At 42.2% G+C, this 19,079-nt stretch overlaps 1 protein-coding gene across 1 annotated transcript in view; it reads right to left on the reverse strand.

Annotated features, from left to right (window-relative positions):
• The window catches only part of FNDC3B (fibronectin type III domain containing 3B), a 170,445-nt gene extending 152,297 nt beyond the window's left edge, over nt 1-18,148 (reverse strand). The window contains exons 1-2 of the mRNA XM_059822504.1: nt 18,038-18,148; nt 8,947-9,022 (exon numbers count right to left, since the gene is read on the reverse strand). Coding sequence (XP_059678487.1) covers nt 8,947-9,022; nt 18,038-18,148 — 187 coding nt within the window. The remainder of the gene's footprint in view (nt 1-8,946; nt 9,023-18,037) is intronic.
• Nucleotides 18,149-19,079: the final 931 nt, after the last annotated feature.

Raw genomic sequence — 19,079 nt, forward strand, 5'->3', positions numbered from 1 at the left:
TGACACCATTGATTGGAATGCACTGGGTCCGCACTTGGAGGATTATTTGCATTTGAGCAGGACCGACACCAACAACTCAAGCGTTCCTGCAGATACCGACACACTCGCGTACGTTCGCTGTGTTTTGGGGAGAGATCCATAGATATTGGGAGACATTTAAAAACTGATAGCATGCTGGTATAAGACACTGCCTTTCAAGTGTCCTTGAAATTAGTTTGAATGTACCACACTTACTGATCCTTTCAGACATATATATACACACACGCACACACACACACACAAGTAAAATAAGGACAGACACAAACCCCTAATACAAGTCCTGCATATTTACAAAACCAAAGAAAGTTTGAAATTATAGCCCAGATCATAAGTTCTAACATTTGTCTTTAAAGCCTGCTTCCTAATTCTAGAGATAAGTGCATTTCCCAGCAGCAAATTCTTCCGCATTCAAAAAAAATACACTAAAAAAATCTTCATTTTACCGAAGGACAAACTTCATGAACTACTTCTCTGCTCATTTACGTATTATTCCGCTGTGAAGCGGGGCGCTTCGTTGTTACACGCTTGCGAACTGGAAGAGTTGGGAGTCTTAATTTATTTCTCGTCCTGCCGACGACTCGGCCCCTGCCCCTCTCCTCCGCGAAGCTCCTCTGCCGGGAGGCCACGTCAGCAGGACGCGGCGCTGGCTGCCAGGTCCAGCCCGGGCTGGCTGCAGCAGAGGCATGCTGCAACGCAGGCAGCGTGGCCCCGCTTTCCCAGGGAAGAGCCTGCAGCGTCGGGAAAGGCTGTGGCTATCCCTCCGCGCGTACGTGGATGCAGACTGTTATCAAGGCTCTTACAAAATGCCCAGAGTTTCCACATTTCAAAGCGTTTCAGAAACACTTCCAGTTCCGGCGGTATTTCTTTCCCTTTCTCTCCTCGCAGTGTGTACAGTAAAACATCCAGACTTTAGGATTTGAAAGATTAAGCCAAATCAAAATTCAGTTATGTGTCAAGTTTCTTTTTTCTTTTGTCTTATATCAGGGGAGTTGTATTAAATAACAGCCACTAATTCACTATATTTTAATCAAAAGAGATTTTTAAAGGACTAGATACTCTATACAGCAAACCTACTAGTGCAGGTGCATCTTATTTAAAATTAATCTGCACACATGCAAAAAAATTTCCACGATTATTCTTAGCATTATCAGATTTAAAATGGAGAAGCCAAGATTATTCAACACAGTAAACAAAGCATCCTGTTGTTTACTTTTGGCTTCTTACATGGTTTCCTATACTTTATTGTAGCGTGCTAAAAACAAAACCTATGAGATGAAAGGAGAATGGTGCTACGGTCTCTCTGACAACAACAAGGGAAAAATCTACTCTGAGTTAGCATCCCTTTGCTCTCCCTTTGAGGATTTCAACAAGTTTCACAAAGGTATGGGAATGTGAAAGTTATTTCTTTCACGTGGAAGGAATAAATGATGCGCAGTCAGGACGTCAGTGTTCTAAGGTGACCAAACACCAAAAGGCCAAAGGGTCCACATCTGAAATACACATAGAGTCAACAAAATAAAACAGAGGGTAAAAGACTCTACTGCAAATCTTGGTATTTTCTGGTTAATAATGGGGCAGCAATGAGAAAATAAGCAGAAACTACTAAGCTAACAAGTATTTTGGCCAATCCAGCAAAGGCTGGTTAGATAGGAATCACAGGCAGCAACATGGGATTCTTCCAGGCTATAGCCCTCCACCACAGTTTTGTTCTGGAGGATAAGGCCAATGGGTACTGGAGGCCTGACTCTTCCATCAAATATTAAATGTAAACACCAAGTACCACGAGTCAAGTAAGACGATGTAAATAAGTAGTAAGAATTATGTTTTAAAACATATTAGGAAGAACAGACCCTTACTGTAAAAGAGAAAGAAACTGAACCAAAATTTAATAAACAACATGTAAACAAAAGCTATTTAATAGCTAAAAGAGCTGTATTTTAAAGCACCACCACACACAGACCATTTTGCTCCAAACCCGAATGACCAAAACAATCTGAACTGAAACTACATTTCCCACAGAAAGTTTTCCATACCGTGTAACCCGCCTGCACACCAGCACGGAGGTGGAAAGAGCCGAAACACTTTGGAGAAACAAGCAGAAACAAAAAAATCAGAGCTCACCCTGCATTTCACTCCACCCTTCCCTGACAGAGCCAAAAGCATGTCCACCCCGTCCCACTGCCGTGCACGCTGGCAGCCGTGTCCCCAGGAGCCCTTTCTGTGTCCCAGGAGAGCGCCCAACCTCATGCAGACACCCAACGAGCATCAGGCAGAAGACAGACACGCTAAGGAGGACACCGGTTCTTCCCGCTTTGCAGAATTTTATGTTCCAATCAATGCAATGCTTTGCAGCATATTTTGAAAAGAGTCATAAATTAATTTCTTTAAACTTAACGAAGGTCCAAATTCTGAGAACTCAGCAGATACTATGGAAGGAGGGCAGCCGCTGCACCAGCCGGCAGCCCCCGGCTCTCACCAGGGCACAGGCAGTGCCTGCCCTCCAGCGCCCAATGCACCTTCTCCCCTCAGGTTTCATGAGCTGCCCTTTCATTAAAAGTCTCTTTCCAGCCTTCTGGAAACCTCTCCAAAGCAACATGATTTCAGGTGCTGCTACTATTTCATCTCAGACCAAAACCAAGCCAGGTGCACCAAGGAGTGACCCATCGTCTGCCTCTGCGCCCGCAGAGCGATGGAGGGAGAGGCTCTCAGCAGCTGATGCAACAGGTAAGCTTGCAGCATTATAGAAACAGCCAGCTACCTGAACCTGTATTTTTTTGTTCTATCTCCTAAGGCTTCTTTCGTTCCCAGTCTTTGATCCGACATCCACCGGTTCCCTCGCATGTGCCCTTCACCACTCTCATCTTGGTGCCTCCGTCCCCACCCAGTAACAAGGCACAGTTATCACTCATTTGCTTACACCATGTCCCATCTATTTTCAACTCTTTCCTTCCCTCCAAGAAATTGACTCATTTCTTCATTTCCAATCTTGTACTAAAGGGAAAAATAAAAAATACTTTTTTTGGTTTGCTTAGACTAGACTGACCAGCCTTCTTTCACCGACACACACACTCTTCCTACATAAATCTCCAGCTATTTAGCCTTTAATATTATCCCTTCCTTTGCATTACCACACCAAACCACACCCACCCACCAAATTAAGGGAATAATAATTCCAGGAAATCTTTCATTTGAGAAACCACTGCTAGATTTTTAGCATACTTCTGGCCTTTCTCTTGAGTCACTCACTTTTAGAGCCACGGAAAAGCAGCACTGAAATTTAATGCATGCAATCTTTGTTTTACAAGGTAAGAACAAGCAAGGGCCCTGCAGTGCTTCAAGTTCAGCGTCAATGGCAAAGCACTTGAAAATATAACTTGAAACTAATATTGGTATTAGTAAACTGTATGTTTGTTATCCTGTTTTCATTTCAAAATCTAACCACTCAAAGGCAATCTAAGTCCTTGTCTACTACACAGAAATTCACGCTTAAACGTAGCTATAACCCCTCCATGCCATTACACATCTGCATCTTGTCCTTGAAAACATCACAAAGCCCATGTAATGCAGAGCCTGTGCAATGCTAGAATTAAAGCATAATTTATTTTCAGTTGCATATTTGTTTTCTTTACACGCAAATTTTGTGCTTCACTATTGCAAACCTAGTGCTGTGATACTGAACAAAGACGAGATAAGATTCAAGAGGATATTTTCAAGAGCGTGGGCTAGACAGAATACACCAGGAATTTGAGATTTGATGACACCAGGTGCTTTTCTGCTAGCTCTTCTTTCTTCTATCTTTGTTACAGGCTTTTTGCATGCTACACATACATACAGAAAATCATAGAACAGAAAACTCGGTCTGGTTTGCTTGTGGCAAAAAACGAGACCCAGCTTGGGTATCTTTTAGATGGGTGGCAACACAAAGTACATTTAGCAGTAATTGAGCAATTCTGCATAATCAGTGGATAGAAGGGTTATTCAGTCTGCATCAAGGTCTCTCTACATGTGTATTTTCAACACGTGGGTGACAAGCAAGTTCCAAGTTGCACCAGAATAATCATTTTGTCCATATTATTCATACCACTGTGCAGTGCACTCAACAGCTTGCCATTACTGCCCTCCACGACAAAAAAAATGCACTTAGAAGATGCTTGGGTACAGCTCCACTGCCCCAAACTATGCACAGACTGATGTATTTTTAAGTAATTAGTATATGACACAGTTCTCATGCAGCAATAGAGGTTCCTACCAAAGGTCTTAAGATATTGGCTAAAATCACCAGCCTTCAATGAGTAAGGAAAGAATTTCCTGAACACATCAGATTGACCCAGAATCTATTTATTCTAAAATTCAGAAAGCAGAATAATTGTTTTTCAAATACAATGGGGTTGTTTCAGTGCCGTTCTGCAGCTGATCAGATCCACGTTCTGCCCCTCTTCCGTATTTCATGTAGCGGGGTTACCCCAAAGCACTAGCTAGAAGCAATCTTTCATATAAAGGGAATACAAGGTCTACAGTTATAGCTGAGCAAAAAATGGGTGAGGATACGTCGTGCCCTTGTCCTTTCCTTGCAGAGCTAGCAACAGCCAAGTCCTGAGTTTGTGGAAAAATTAGGTGGGAAAACACAAAAAGGAAATGAAGCATTTGAAGTATTGAAGTATTTATGAAGTATTTATTATCTGTCAAGAGAGCAGCTTTTAAAGTCCTGATGATACAGCATATATACACATTTCATCTCTCAAAAATACCGAATTAAGATTCTAAATCAGCCTCCAGAGGCTGCCCAGAGAGGTACAGTTTTGCAGTTGGAACCCAAAAGTCGGCCGGGGGGGTGGCAGCACGGGACGAGCGGGGCTTTCCTCCCTGCTCCCCAGGGACACCCTGCTTTTCGGAGGAAGTATACTAATGCTTTGTCATTAATATGCACATGGCTTAAAAGGAACAAAGATTGGTCATGCCATGGCAGACAAATAAAGGATGTGCTTTATGTTTCCACTTGGTAACGCAGGCCAGGTGGTGAGTCTCAACACCCAGCAAGCACTGAAGGGTGTACAGCCGAGGCGGGCAGGAGAGCGGGTCTCCTGCCTGCACGGGCAGCATCGGGTCCCTGCCTGATTCAGCTTCTAGCAACCATTAAAAAAAAGATTCTTCTCAATTAATCCCCAACAACCCCTTTCTTTATTCGGTTGTGGCTACAAGGGCTACAAAAGTCACATACCGCAGCACCTCTTTTATTACTTGCGACGGAGGAGGCAAACCCTTAGAAAGTCAGCGGGGAACACGTGAGAGCGCCTGGAACCGCGCGGATGCTTCCCTGAATAACCCGACATGTGGACTGAGCCATACAGACCTGTACTCAAGGGCTGGATTTCTCCAAAAGACCAGATTTATCAACCTCTTTAAACCTGTCCTCTCAAGGAAACCTCTTCACACCCACTGACCACCTAAACTTCCCCCAGCCACCGTCGATTCCGTCAACTGCTTAATCCAGCCCCCCACCGTGACCTACGGGGCTTAGAAACCAACGTCTTCAAAAAGTCACCGCTGGCTACATGCAAATAGAACACGGGAATGAAGACAGCACCTGCTGTAACACATTGCACATTCATTTAAAAGTACACGTTTATTCCAGTTTTACAGTATTTTAAGGGGGTAGTTTCTCAGTTGGGAGTGGGGGTATTTTTATTTTTAAAGTTTTCACTGATTACCTTAACGTGTGAAACCCTGAGGAATTAGAAAAAGTTTTTGTATTTAGGATTTCTCCAATGTTCCAGAACATCGGAGACCTTCAAATGTGCATCTATTCTTTCTGTTTTTAAAGAGTGATTACTCAATTAGTGGATAATTACACTTCAGGGTGTTTTAAAAGGGAGGATATTCCACAGAGGTTTTCCTCAAACAAATGTCATTCTTCCAACCTTGAGAAGACAAACGCAGATTCACTAAGTCTTCTCTTTCTCTGCTATTTTCCCATCAGTCTTCTAAGACACGTTATCCCCACCCATCCCCAGATACTCCATAGCCATGGAGGCAAAGGGGGTCCTGGATACAAAGCGGTGCCTGACAGGACATCCAAAACAGGCTCCAGGAGCACAAACTGAAGATTTCAAGCTTCTCAAAGAGCCATATATAAAAAAAAAAGGCTTTCACAAAGATTAAAATCACTCTACACAAGTGCTTAGCTGGCCCTGCAGAATGGGTACATGCCAAAAGAAAAGAGCAGCTTTCGTATATCCTGAAGAATTTTGCGTAACCAAGGCATGACATCTCAATTTTTTAATAATAGCGTTCACCCCCTGAACTCGGGAGACTCATACAATTTATTATAAAGTAGTCCTTGATATTGTGAATACAAATGAATCCTGTTTACAAGCACACCTTACGTCATAACACTGAATACGTGAGAGTAAGGAAAAAGGGAGTATTGCCCGTTCAACAGGGAGCTACCAGCTCGTGGGCATACACACCACTCAAAGAGAGACTTCTGTGCTGCCTTAACATAGGGCTAAAATTATTCCATAGCTTGCTAATCGTAGTGCAATGTGGGAGCAAAGGAAAATGCATCGTTATTGTGTAAGTGTTGCCATACATCTAGGGAATACATTAACCTTTAAACATACAAAATACCTATTACAGGAAAAAAAGGACATTATAAGTTCTGCGGAGCAAGGGGGTGTGTAATTTCCAAAACCAGTGCACACAAAATAAGCCTGTCTTTTACAATAACCTCAGAGCACAGGAAAAACAGTTGTCACAAATCCTAATCTTAGTGTATTTACTGGCTGATTACAGTTTATTCCGTGACTGATCACTATTAACATTAAGTTCCACAACTGCACTGTGAACACAGCTTTACCAAAAGGAAAAAAAAAAAGCAACAACAGTCAGGTGCTCTTACGTGTTGGAAGCACGTACTGATTTCAGCAATATAAATATTTCACAATAAAGTCGGAGTTGAAGCTTTAGCACAAAAAGAATATCAATCTTCAGACCGAACTTAAAGAGTGTATAGAAATAAAGGTGTGTGCTTTGGTGGTCAATATTGCAGCTCTACAAAAAAAAGGAGACAATCTTACACTACAAATTCTAAATGAATTTTATGAAAGACTGCTGATGAGTACCAAACAAGCCCCATTGGCACAAACATGTTAAATTACTGGGAATACAGAACCAGGTGGTTTCAAGTTGCATTTATTTAAATACACTGAACAACACTTTGAGCATGAAAAAGAAATTATAACTAAATGGTGTCTAATTATATTTGTAATGGAAATTTTTAATGTACTAACCAATATAAAGCATTCATTTCAAATAAAAGGAGTAGCCAGCTTTACTCCTCTGTTAATTGCCACGTGGACCAGTTTCTTACCACACAGCATGTTGGCTATAAATCTTAACAAGCAGTTTTAAATTGCTGCTATTATTGCTCATCAAGACTGAATAATCCTGGATGGTGTTCAGGGAAGCTTCTGTAACCCCTATCTCAAACAACTATTAATTCCTCATTTCCACAGGGATGCAATTTCAAGCAACAACCACCAACTCCTCCACCGCCTCAATGGGGGCCCACAGAAAAGACGCAAAGAGACTGCAAGATGGGAAATTTCAAATGTTACAAAGGACGAACTCTTCCCTATGGGAGCGGTGCAGCACTGGAGCCGTTTGCCCAGGGAGCAACCTCCCTCCTCGGAGAGCTTCACAACTCAGGAGGTGGTCAACAACTCGATCCACCTCCGACACGATCCCTGCTTTCAGCAGAAGGTGACCTCCAGGGGTCCCTTCTAATCCAGATTTTAATAAAAAGTATAGTTAACCTTGAGCAGCATGATTTTATTATTTGATGCGGTCTAAGAAACAGTCCTTCTTGAGCAGATTTGAAATTCACAGTCAAAATACAGGGGCAATTAACTAGATAAACAATTACTAATAAACTGACTTTTTTCCCCCCTTACCATTACTTTTTTTAGGAAAGGCTTTTCAATAAATAGCCCACTGAGATTGCTGCTTAATGGTATAAGATCTGGAAAGGATGGGGAAAGCAACACCACTTACCTCCCGTCTCAAAAAATTAAGATAATGACATAAGCTCAAAAAATATCACTGAAAATAGTATGAGCAGTACGGCTACGCAAAGTCTATCCCCTTTGAATTTTGATTTAACCTTCCTGTATTTACTGTAGACAGCGTTATACCTAGGGAAATATCTGCTTCACTTCAAAGCTGTATTTGCCACTAGCTAGAAACCCTCTGCACAGAACTTAATATACAACCGGAAAGGTCTTTTGTCGCTTCTCCCTTCAGACCTGTTAAAAGATTTTGTGTGGGCTCTCATAAAAAACACAAGCACTATTTATTATATTTGCACAATTTTACCAAGAGGTAAAACAGCAATCAAAAGACTGCTGACATGCTTTTATTCAATACTACATAATTAACCAGCTCTGCTTCTAAAGAACAGATTAAAAATTCTGCTCAAAACCAATCTGACTTCTCCAAGCACTCTGCAATGTCTGTACTTCTCTGCTCATTTTCTATCCCTCCCGACGCCTGTATGAAAACAAAATAGTTTTTCCATAGATATCCGCTTAATTTGTTATAGTTTTCAGTCTCACTTGGGATCTCTCATTTGTATTCACTACGTGGTTATAAGGAAATATGCATGCATATATATATAAGATGCTGATAAAATGACTGAACAGAGAGAAATCTCCTGGACTTTTAAGAAATTCGTGACTCATTCCAAGCTATTAAAGTCCTATAACATGTACAGCAGCTGTGTCTGCAACTTCTCACTCTTAAGTGCTTCTCTGTATTTCCTGAACTGCATATCACATTTTTGTAGAGATGAGAGAACAAGTTTTTCATAACGCAAGCAATGCTCGTCCACACGTTCGCGTATTCTCTTACCTTGGATGCACTGCAGGGTTCCATCCTCAGCCCTTATTGTAAAGGTTTCACCTGGATTAACTTGAACCAAAAAGACCTGCCGAGAGAAAAACACATTTGTTTCACTGTGATCTCCAAAAATTAAATTTCCCCAACCCAAAAACTCTGTTATCGGTACTCTGGAAGAGATACGGGAAGCAGGGAAGGAACAGACTGGTATAGTACCTCTTTGGGTACCGGCAGGATCCAAGAGCCGGTGGAGGTTTAAAGCCTACCTACTCATCTAAATTTTCAGAGCTGAAACAAAGATGTAACTCAGTTGTGTGCAGGTGAGAATTACTTCAGGATCCACCACCGAACTCTTGACAGTGTGTTTAACTTGGCCGAACACTGATAGCCAAGGACATAAATCTTTAGACCATTGGCACATGAGAGCAGACAGCACAAACTCTGGCATGCAGCACCAAGCCATAATGGGATTTCAAGTTCACAGGAATAAAAGGTTTTGGAAGTATAAGAGGAGTTGACCCACTAACATTTTTAAAAATTTATCCTTCAGTCATACGCATAACACATATCAGTTAAGCAAAATCCATAGATACACAGTTCAATAGTTGCATACAGAACCAGTAATAAACTATTTATCTAGTAACAAATAGAATATTTTTTTTTAAATATACAAAATATCACCCCAGTCCCCCATTGCTCAGTTCTGCAGATGATGGGAATGCTACAAAGACGCATCCCAGTTCAGTGTACGTTGTACTCATCTTTATTAATTTTCAGGTGTCTAAAAATCACAGGTTTAAAACTTATGATTTAGATTTCTTTCTTTAACAGAGAGTTTCACTGGGAACTAGCGATCATTTATCCCATGGTCTTGCTGCTTGTGAAACTTTTACTCAGATATTTTAAACACACTTCTGTTAACTTTGCATTGTCAGAAGTTCAATCAAAAGCTGGATTAATCGTGGTATAAATTGAAAATTTACATTTATATCTTTTTGTGAAATCTCTCTCTAAATTTAGATCTGGTCTTTATATTCTGGGACACCTGCATGCAGACTTTAATCATTCAATCTGGAAAGACAGAATTTGAATTTATGTCCAGCAACATTTTTAAAGCACAAGCTGGAAATCAGAAATATGACATACAAAAGCCATTATTTTGTCTGCAACAATAATTTCTCAGGGAGCACTGATCAGGGCGGATCTGATCCGGCATACAGAGCACAATAAATGGTTCAGAAGAGATACGAGGCACAAAGCCATTCCATCTCTAATCTCCGAACAATCAACATTTAAGTGACAGCATTTATGTGCTCTTTTGCTATGAAGAGGCAATGGATGATCCACAACAGGATACGGGCATCTGGTCAAAAGAAGCCCAGAGCAAAGCAGTGTCATTCAGCTTAAAAAAAAAAAAATAACAACCAACCAACAAACCAGAAATCTGAACACAAAGAGGGAAAGAATCATAAAAATATTTCATTAGCTCATTGGCACTATATGTCTAAACCAACAGCTCTAAAGCCGGTTAATTATTAACATGCTTGATTAACGTAAACCAGATGCTCTAGCACACCATCACACCTTTGGAAGAACTTGGTCCAACTCCTTAAAATACATGCCCTAGCCACACTGATGTCTCGTATATGAAAAGCTCCATCTTTTCTCTAAAGCGCGGAGTTGAGTTTAATGGCAGGTATAAGACTGACCGTGAGAGATGGATTCCTCTTACTACACGAGGCACGTGTCTACCCCGGAGTTAGTTATCAGAAGGGTACGATTTACAGATTCCTTTTCAAGGAGTCATTGCAAAGGTCAGTCTCCAGCCCAAGTGTCTGCGTTAGCACACCTGCAGTTGTGCTTTGAAAATAATTCCTTGGGTTTCCACATTAAAAACCCTTTGTTTTTAACAGACATGGTTCCATCAACAAATTTGTTTCCCAAAGGGCAGCGGCCACCACGGCTTCATCTCCCCATCATGAGCCCATGGGGAGAGCCTGGGACTTACTATATAGTAGCTTCTATTAAAATGTTATATATATGGAAATACTTCCTTATTGACAGTTCCCAAAGTACAACAGCTTAAGGATTTCGTATTTATTTAAAAAACCCCAAACCCTTAGCACTAGTTACTGTCACAAAACATGGGATTAAGTTGGTCAGAAAGCAAAGCTCCCCATTGCGTGCTGCAGGATAACAACAGTCAACTCTACTTGGCCTGTCTGGAGTAGGGTCTCTACTATTTTGCCCAAATTTTGACTACAGCCCAATAAAGACAAGTAAACCACAAAACGTTTTCACCCAGGATCTTGTTTTGAGGTTAAATATCAAATACATTGAAAGGGTAACATTTTTCAACTATTAGCTGTGCAATTAAGCCACAAGCCTTTTCAAAATTATATTGCTGCTGGGAAAAAGGGCTTTATTCTGTCAATCAATGATTTGCAGCAAGTTCCACCATGGTTTTCACCTCAAGTCCAGTAAAACTAACCCTGGTTTCCTGGGCTCTTGAGTAAGTTTTTCAGCTTCAGTGTTCATAAGGTTATATTTGTGAAATTCGTGCAATTTGTACCATCTCATATCCTAACACTTTACAAGGCTGAAAGCCATAACCAATCTGGTTTTATTGATATCTGGACATTTAAATACACACACAAGCACAAAGGTTTTCAAAGGAGGTCAAAGAGATCGACTTCTGTTAAACCAAGTAGGTCTTCTGCACCTAATGACAGCAGCCCTGCCAGATCTGCACTTTCAGAGTAGTGAGGTCTTTTGTGTTACAGAAGAAGAAACACCAACATTTGTGGAATTCATTCACTTCAGCAAAATTTCAGAAAAATTAAGAGCCAAGGAACAAGAACAGAACCTGAGGCGCTGAGCTGTCAAGCCTTTGCACGTAGCTGAAAAGGCCATCTCGTCTCGGCCATTTCCAGCTACACAGCATTTCTCAGAACAGTGAAGAAATCAGCCTCCGGCTACAGTGGTACAGAAAAGCACGTGCTAAAACCAGTAACCATCAGCACACATAATGGACTTAGAAGTTATACAGTAGGCAAGAACTGCATTGAAGTCAAGCACTGTTGCTGTCATTTCCCAAAATGTTAAAAAAAAACCTAAGTTCTGAAGATATTAAAAGACATTCTTCTGCACTGATGCTCAGATTAGCCACCTTTGGAGCAGAAGAAAACACTTACGGGCTGTTGCTGGGGGAAGGCAGCTGTATGGAGAGCAAACGGGAATAGCTGACGTGTGACTGATGTGGGCTGTCGTGTGGGTCAACACTGGAACAAGGGCTGGACGCAAAGGGAGGATGGTCGGCAGGCTGCAAGCCAGCCTGGCCTCTCCTCCCCTCTCCGCCCGAAGCTGGGGTACCGGGGTTTGCCCCCGTTATCCACCCCACCACCCAAACCCCTCTGCACTCACCCCATGCCGTGGATAACCCCCTGACAGCTTGCAATTGCAAAGCACGACTAACGAGCTGCAGAGCTGACATCAAGCCATTACCGCCAGCCCACGTCGAGTATTAGATACTGGGCATCTTCCAGCCAATGCCCCCAGTTTGTCCCAGTTGCCTGGGACAAGTAATACCGAGGCACACTGCAACTTTTGTCTATACACACTAAGTATGTCAAACTAATTCAAAGATTTATTTTTCCCACATCCTCCTAAACCGCAAAACCATGTTCTGCAGCCTGGAACGCAGCTTTTCTGCTTCCTTTCTACACAAGGGACCTTCATGAGAACGCTTTGTTTCTGAAGCTTTTAATTAAAAATCTGAGGAAAGCAATAAAGAAGTCTAAAGATAACTTCTTTATTTTAACAAAACCAAACACGGACGATCTTTAATTGCCCTGGCTGTCTCCCCACGTCCAGCATCCCGAGTATGCATGTTTATGAGATGGCAGCAAGAGGAGAGAGGGCGAGCTTGAAAAGTGACTCGGAGCCCCCGCTGCTGCCCAGCAGCATCACGAGGGTGCAGTCCCAGGTCCAAGGACACTCCAGCCCAGTTTCAGTCCCCTGGCCTCCTCACAGCCAAAAAGCTGGATCTTGTGACAGCTGCAAGTAGGGTGTCAGCAGCACAATCCCAAAGGCTTTTTCTTTTCCCTAAAACGTACTCGGATGTTCGCTTTAGCAGTTTAGTCCACTCGGTGTTGAAGCCCAGCCTTACCTGCTGCATCCTCAGAGAAAGCTTGCAATCTATAACACACTTTTTTTTGCATTTATTTCACATTTAAGAATGTTATGATATCTTAAACAGCCATGTTTGTTAAGACTGATTAATGTTACTAAGTTGCATAGTTACTATAAATATTTGTAATCACACACACACACAAAATTTGGCAACAATTGCTCCGTGCCCAGACTAAGTTTTCACGACGAGCCAGATGAGTGTCACTCGTGTCCCCCTCGTTCCTACTAGCTGACTCTCTGATCTGTTGGGAGCAGGGGAAGAGGCTAACGAACCTGCCAGCAAAGTCTAACACAGGCTTAAAGCTCAGGTTCAGGAATGTAAAACTACATACCTTGTGGGTAAACAGTCTCATACAAAGACGCCTGATAAGGACCAAGGTGCTATTACCCATTTCTTATGGCACTGGTTTACTTATACAAGCGCTTTTTAAGCACACAGAAGAAAATTCACATTCAAAACAGGCCGTCGCCTCCTAACTGCTTTGCTGCAGATCACCTGCGAGCGCAGACGCAGCAGCAAGTAGGAAGCCATTCACTTGCATCCATGCGATGCAATACAATCCAATGCTTGCCTTAAAATACTTCTATTTTACGAGAACCTCTTCCTTCCTAAGGTCAAACCTGCACTGCTTTGGCATATTTAAAACCTGCCTTCAGCGTTTTCCAATGTGGCAAATTCTCCCTTCCCTGTGTAGATATACCATGCTTCATACAGCTGGGAGGCACGGCATCATAGGCACTGTCTGCGATCCAGCCACAGATTCTCACAAATGCTTTAAATTATTAAAATCTACTGTATTTACAATTTCTGCAGTACATAAGTTTTGGAATATATGGCATCTTTCGGGAAAAAAAAAAAAAACAAACCAAAAAACCCACCAAAAACCAGAATAATCTCTTGGGTCCATTCTCTATTCTCCTTGCAAAGACTGTGCCCCAGCTCCTAAAGAACTCCCAGCTCCATCCCGCAGGAAGGACCAAAGAATTCACACCATTCGGTGTGCATTATTCTTCTCGGGAATGCATTCCTCCTCAACCACACAGGAGCAGGTAGGATAAATACTTTCAACCCCTCTTCAGTAAGAAAAAAATAAAGTCAGTGAACATGCTACATCTTGAACAATGAACCAGTGACTTTTAAAAATGAATACTTTGATAATAGTGTTCTGGGCTTAACTGTCCTTCTTTTCCTAGGACAGAAGACAGAGGCATGAAGCGATTCAGTCAGTTTACGATCAGTGCTACTGATAGCGAAGCCCACAGGTGACAGATCCTGAACCCCCTAATTTATCACAAGTTAAGCACGCTCCAAACAAGCAGTAAAAAAAGAAATGAAAAACCCATTAGTATATCTGCATAACAAATTGCTCTGATAAGCAAGAAATTCTAAGATCCCTGAAGTTTTAGCGAATCCTGTGTTTCGTTGCATTCACAAAGTAACGTATTTGTGAGAACAGTCTCAGAATTTGCCCGCCAACATCCTTCCTTCAGAACAGTTCATTCTAGAGACTTCCTAGATAGCAAACACTGCCCATGGGTTAACTTCACCAACGCTACTCATCTACTGTCTGTTCTAGCCTAAATGCCTACGACTACTGAATCTGCTTTAAAAGTCAGTATATTGAAACAGAAGGAAATTTCATCATCCTTTATCCGATAGTCATTTTCCATGGACTGATGCTTCTTCAACTCAGGTATCTTAGATGTGTACCAGTTATAAACCTTTCCTTCTTGAAACAATCCCTCTGTATGCAAGTATCCCCCCCTCTCTCCTAAAAGGGGATTTCTGCAAGTATATATTAAAAAAAGAAAAAAAATAATCAAGAAATTACAAAGAAGTAACTCTAAATTTTGGCACACAGTTCAATCACTCAGCTCCACTGCTGTTCAGATACAGTATAAAACCCAGCTAAACGCTTTCAAGCTCTTGCAAGGTGCACAGACTTGTGCTACAGGAAAGTACCAAATCTTGTTCCTCATTCAGACGTACTCTCATCTCCCTTATTCAAAGTGCGTGACCCTACAAGACGAGAACCAGCACACACAGCACTACGTACAATGCCTGGGCTCGAGCCAAGCATTGAAAAAACAGGGTTTGATAAACGCACCTCTGCAAAGAGCGGGCAAGCAGAAAACTTCCTACACCACTGCAGGTGCAGCGAGCGAACCAAGCAGAAATAGAACTTCCCAAACAAAATGGCCTGGCATTCTGTACAGACGTGCTATGGCACAGCTAGCCGCCCCTCCGCTTGATACTCCAAGCTTTTTGGAACTTGCGGTGGAGTACCTACAGGAAACCATTGAAATTCTTGGACCAAAAGGTTAATTATCACTCCCCAAACCCCCACAGGAGTTAGAAGTGGATTAGAAGCAGAAACAGAGTAAGCAGCAGCTCTGGAAAGGACATGAAAGCATTAAATACAGTCAGCAGTAGTGGAAAGTAATTGTGGGAAACTTAAAAAAAAAAACAAAAGCAGCCAGTGCTAGAAATGCCATTTTGGGTAGTCGAGAGAAGAGGGATTACTGTTAAGCAGGCAGAGACATTCCTCGCTCTGCCCTGTACCGCTCGGCAGCTCTTATGCCCAGGAAGATAAGACAATTGAATGTCCCTATGCAACTGTCTTACAATACGGGACTGTTACTGGCAGAATTGCCTTTTGCATCGCTCTCCATCTGGCTGCTGGTAAAAGCTAAGGTGTTTTACCAGCTCCAGTCTGTTCTTTTCTACATATGTAAGAACGGGTCTTTTGAGAAAAACTTCTTCTCTGAAGCTCAGCGTTCCCAGGCAGAGCTTATAGCAGAGCTCTACCACGCTGGCATGGCTGAGGCTTCTCATATCCAGTAACGCACATGGGTGAGCAACGAGCGGACGCAGAGCATCGCATCAGAAGCGAGCACTGCCAGCTCCAGAGCACGAGGCACTGATCTGCTTGTGGCCACACTGCAGTCTGGAAACCTCCGCACGCCTCATCTCCCACCGCCTCAGCTATGATGCTTTCTCACCGCCAGCTTCTAATTACACCCTGGAAAAAGCACATGTTCTTATAAAACTAGCACCTATTTATGGAGTAGTATAAACCATCTTTCTTAAGGAAGTCATTCATACGTGAATCTAATCTGAAGGCTGTTCTCACCTTACAAGTAACTAAGATAAATCTCTTTCAACAAACACATAACATTTGCTTCTACATTACGTAACACATCATGTTAAGAACAATTAACATAGTCAATTTGCTGCTACTGTATGCAATGATCAAACAAAGCATTTTATTCCAATTTCATTCCATTTTAGAACTGTACTTTTTGGAAGTGAAGACATCAACTAAAGCTTCAGGAATAGGATGAAAATGACAAAGCATAAAGGCAGCTAAGCTTTGCAACACAGGAGAGCACATCCAGACTAGAGGCCAAAAGAAGTCTCACAGAAAACCAGTATTCCAACTCCAAGTACTGAAAGTGATGAGGTCTACAAGCACCATCCAAACATTTATGCAGAAGAAGAACCTGGCCCGGAATTGTTCTGCCAAGTCATATTTGCGTAGCACAGCAAAAGCAAGAAGGAACGTGCTTCCAGTATGCCAGCAATTCTTTTTACTCCAAAACATTAGATGCGAAGCTAGTTGAAAGGCAATGGAGGCATCCACCAAGCAAGGCTGCTGAATCATCACTGATGGGGAAATTCGAAGATTGACTTAGAGCCCCATCTCAAAGGAGGGCTCAGAAGACTTCATTTATTCTTTCTGTAATGCAGAGGGACCCACTGGACAGTCTAACCTGATAAATCGTTTCCAGAAAGGAGGAGAGGGCATATTTAAGGAACAATTATCCTATCCAATATCAGCAAAATTGTTCCTTCGCTTAAGTGTATTAATATTGGACTTGGTAAATAGAGCTTTCTTTTAAAAGCTTTCTTATTAAAAAGATACGCAGACAGACTTAGAAGCTTACAAGAAAAGCGGAAATTATTCTTCCTCTCGAGGCTGGTGTAGCTCAAAACACAGCTTAGAGGGAGGAACAAATGATCAAGGGAATGGGAAGTAACAGAATGACATTTTATGTTGATTCATGAAGGACAGCTTATTTCTACCTTGGTTAAAATACTTTGCTGAGATGTCTCAAATCAGGAGGGAGCCAAATCGAGTAACACAGAAAAATTGCTATGGTAGATGTTCTATAAAGAGAAACATTAACCCAGGATGACAGGTTTGGGAATCTACCAACTATCAGCTTGAACCCCCAGGCTGTATCCCGACACGAAGGCATCACTATGGTCTTGTAATCATTCTACCTACCTCTGATCAAGCTTATTAGAGAACATCTCATAGGAAAATATGAAAACAACTACAAACTTGCCTTCCTTCGGAAGTCCACTCAAAATTCACTTCTGCCCCTCTAAGGTTTATAATGAAGCACAGGGTAAACACAGGACTGCTAGGATCAGTACACTTAGGTAAGCAGAGAATAGCAGACGTCACAGGTCTCTTGTCTTCAATTCTCCATTTCTTTCCTTCTTGCCCCCCCTTTTTTTTAAAAAAAAAATCTCAGCATTTTAGTGTTAAGTTCTTAAAAATCTCATTGCAGATACTGGCAAGATGTCTGGACAACAGCTGGCACAAGTAAATCATGACACTAACTTTCTGCAAAGCCCTCAAACATGTAGCATTTATAGCCATTATTTCAATCCCATTGTTTTAACTTCAATGAACACACATGCAAATAATCACATTAAATTTAATGGTACACTTAAAGCATTGCTGTGAACGTCTTTCCAGTGTAAAGGCAGATTTCTACCTTCCAGGAAATACTCTGCCCTCCCTAATGCTAGGGAAAACCATCTTCCCCATCTTCCAAATCCCTTGGCGGCCCAGAAATAGTTTATTTAAACCAGCCATTTTCTGCAAAGCTCACTGACCTGCTGTGATCCATCGCCATTCACGATGTGAGGCATCATGGCTACCTCCCCGTTCAGCAACGGTGGCAGCTCCAGCGGAATTTGGTCGGTCATCATCATTGTGACGTACATTCATGGAGAATTTTCCTCAACGGACTTCCTGCAAGAGAAACATCAGTTAAAGACCCTGGAAAACCCACCTGTGCTTTAGAAGGTCACCGGCATCCACGTGGATTTTGCCATTAAGGTAGCAACTGAAGCAGGATACCTGCAGGATAACAGGATGCATGCAGGAACTTGAGGCACTGAATGGAGGTTTCAGCTGTTAGATCAAGTGCATGGAAAGTCAAGTTTCCATGCAAGACTTCCAAAAACCAACTGGCCAGATTTCCACTCTTTCCCACGATTATAATCCCCAGCCCTCATTGCACAGCTGAAATAGGCAAGTTCCGTGACATTTCAAGTGAGATTTGCTCTGTTCCTAAAAAATCAGCATCCCGCTTGCTGCCACAGCTTTTGGAACTGCATCATCCATGTGGTTAAGATGTTACAGCAGTTTCACCCGATACCCACAATTCAAAGGCAAACACCTTTATCTTCTTCCTAGGGCCCTGTAAAGGGTGCGAACTGCCACCTACAACACCAAGAGCAGCCGCCTGACTTCCACTTAACCATGACCCGAAGGAGAAAGTTTTCTGCTGGAGCAGGAGGGACAGCGCACCGCCACGCTCGGAACACCTTGCGCTATACAGACGGCAACGGAAGAAGATCTCACGTAAGGATTTGTGAAGAATCACGCACCACTTCCAGCACACCCTCCCCCTTCACAGCTAATTGATGTGGTATGTAAGCATCACCAAAACCACAGGGAGATTGCTTTGTAAAAACCAGTCTTAATTGAGCATTAAGCGTACCCTCATACTGTTTTATGGGGCAATAATCCAGTTCTTTAGCGAATAAGATGGATGAGCTAATCGCATAGCTTATCTAGACTCCTGCACAGGAACTCCGAAGCAAAGCAACCTCCCAGGTCCAGCGCTGATCAGGCATTCTCCTTAGTACC

Source organism: Gavia stellata, chromosome 11 (genome assembly GCF_030936135.1).
Source record: "Gavia stellata isolate bGavSte3 chromosome 11, bGavSte3.hap2, whole genome shotgun sequence".
Taxonomy (NCBI): domain Eukaryota; kingdom Metazoa; phylum Chordata; class Aves; order Gaviiformes; family Gaviidae; genus Gavia; species Gavia stellata.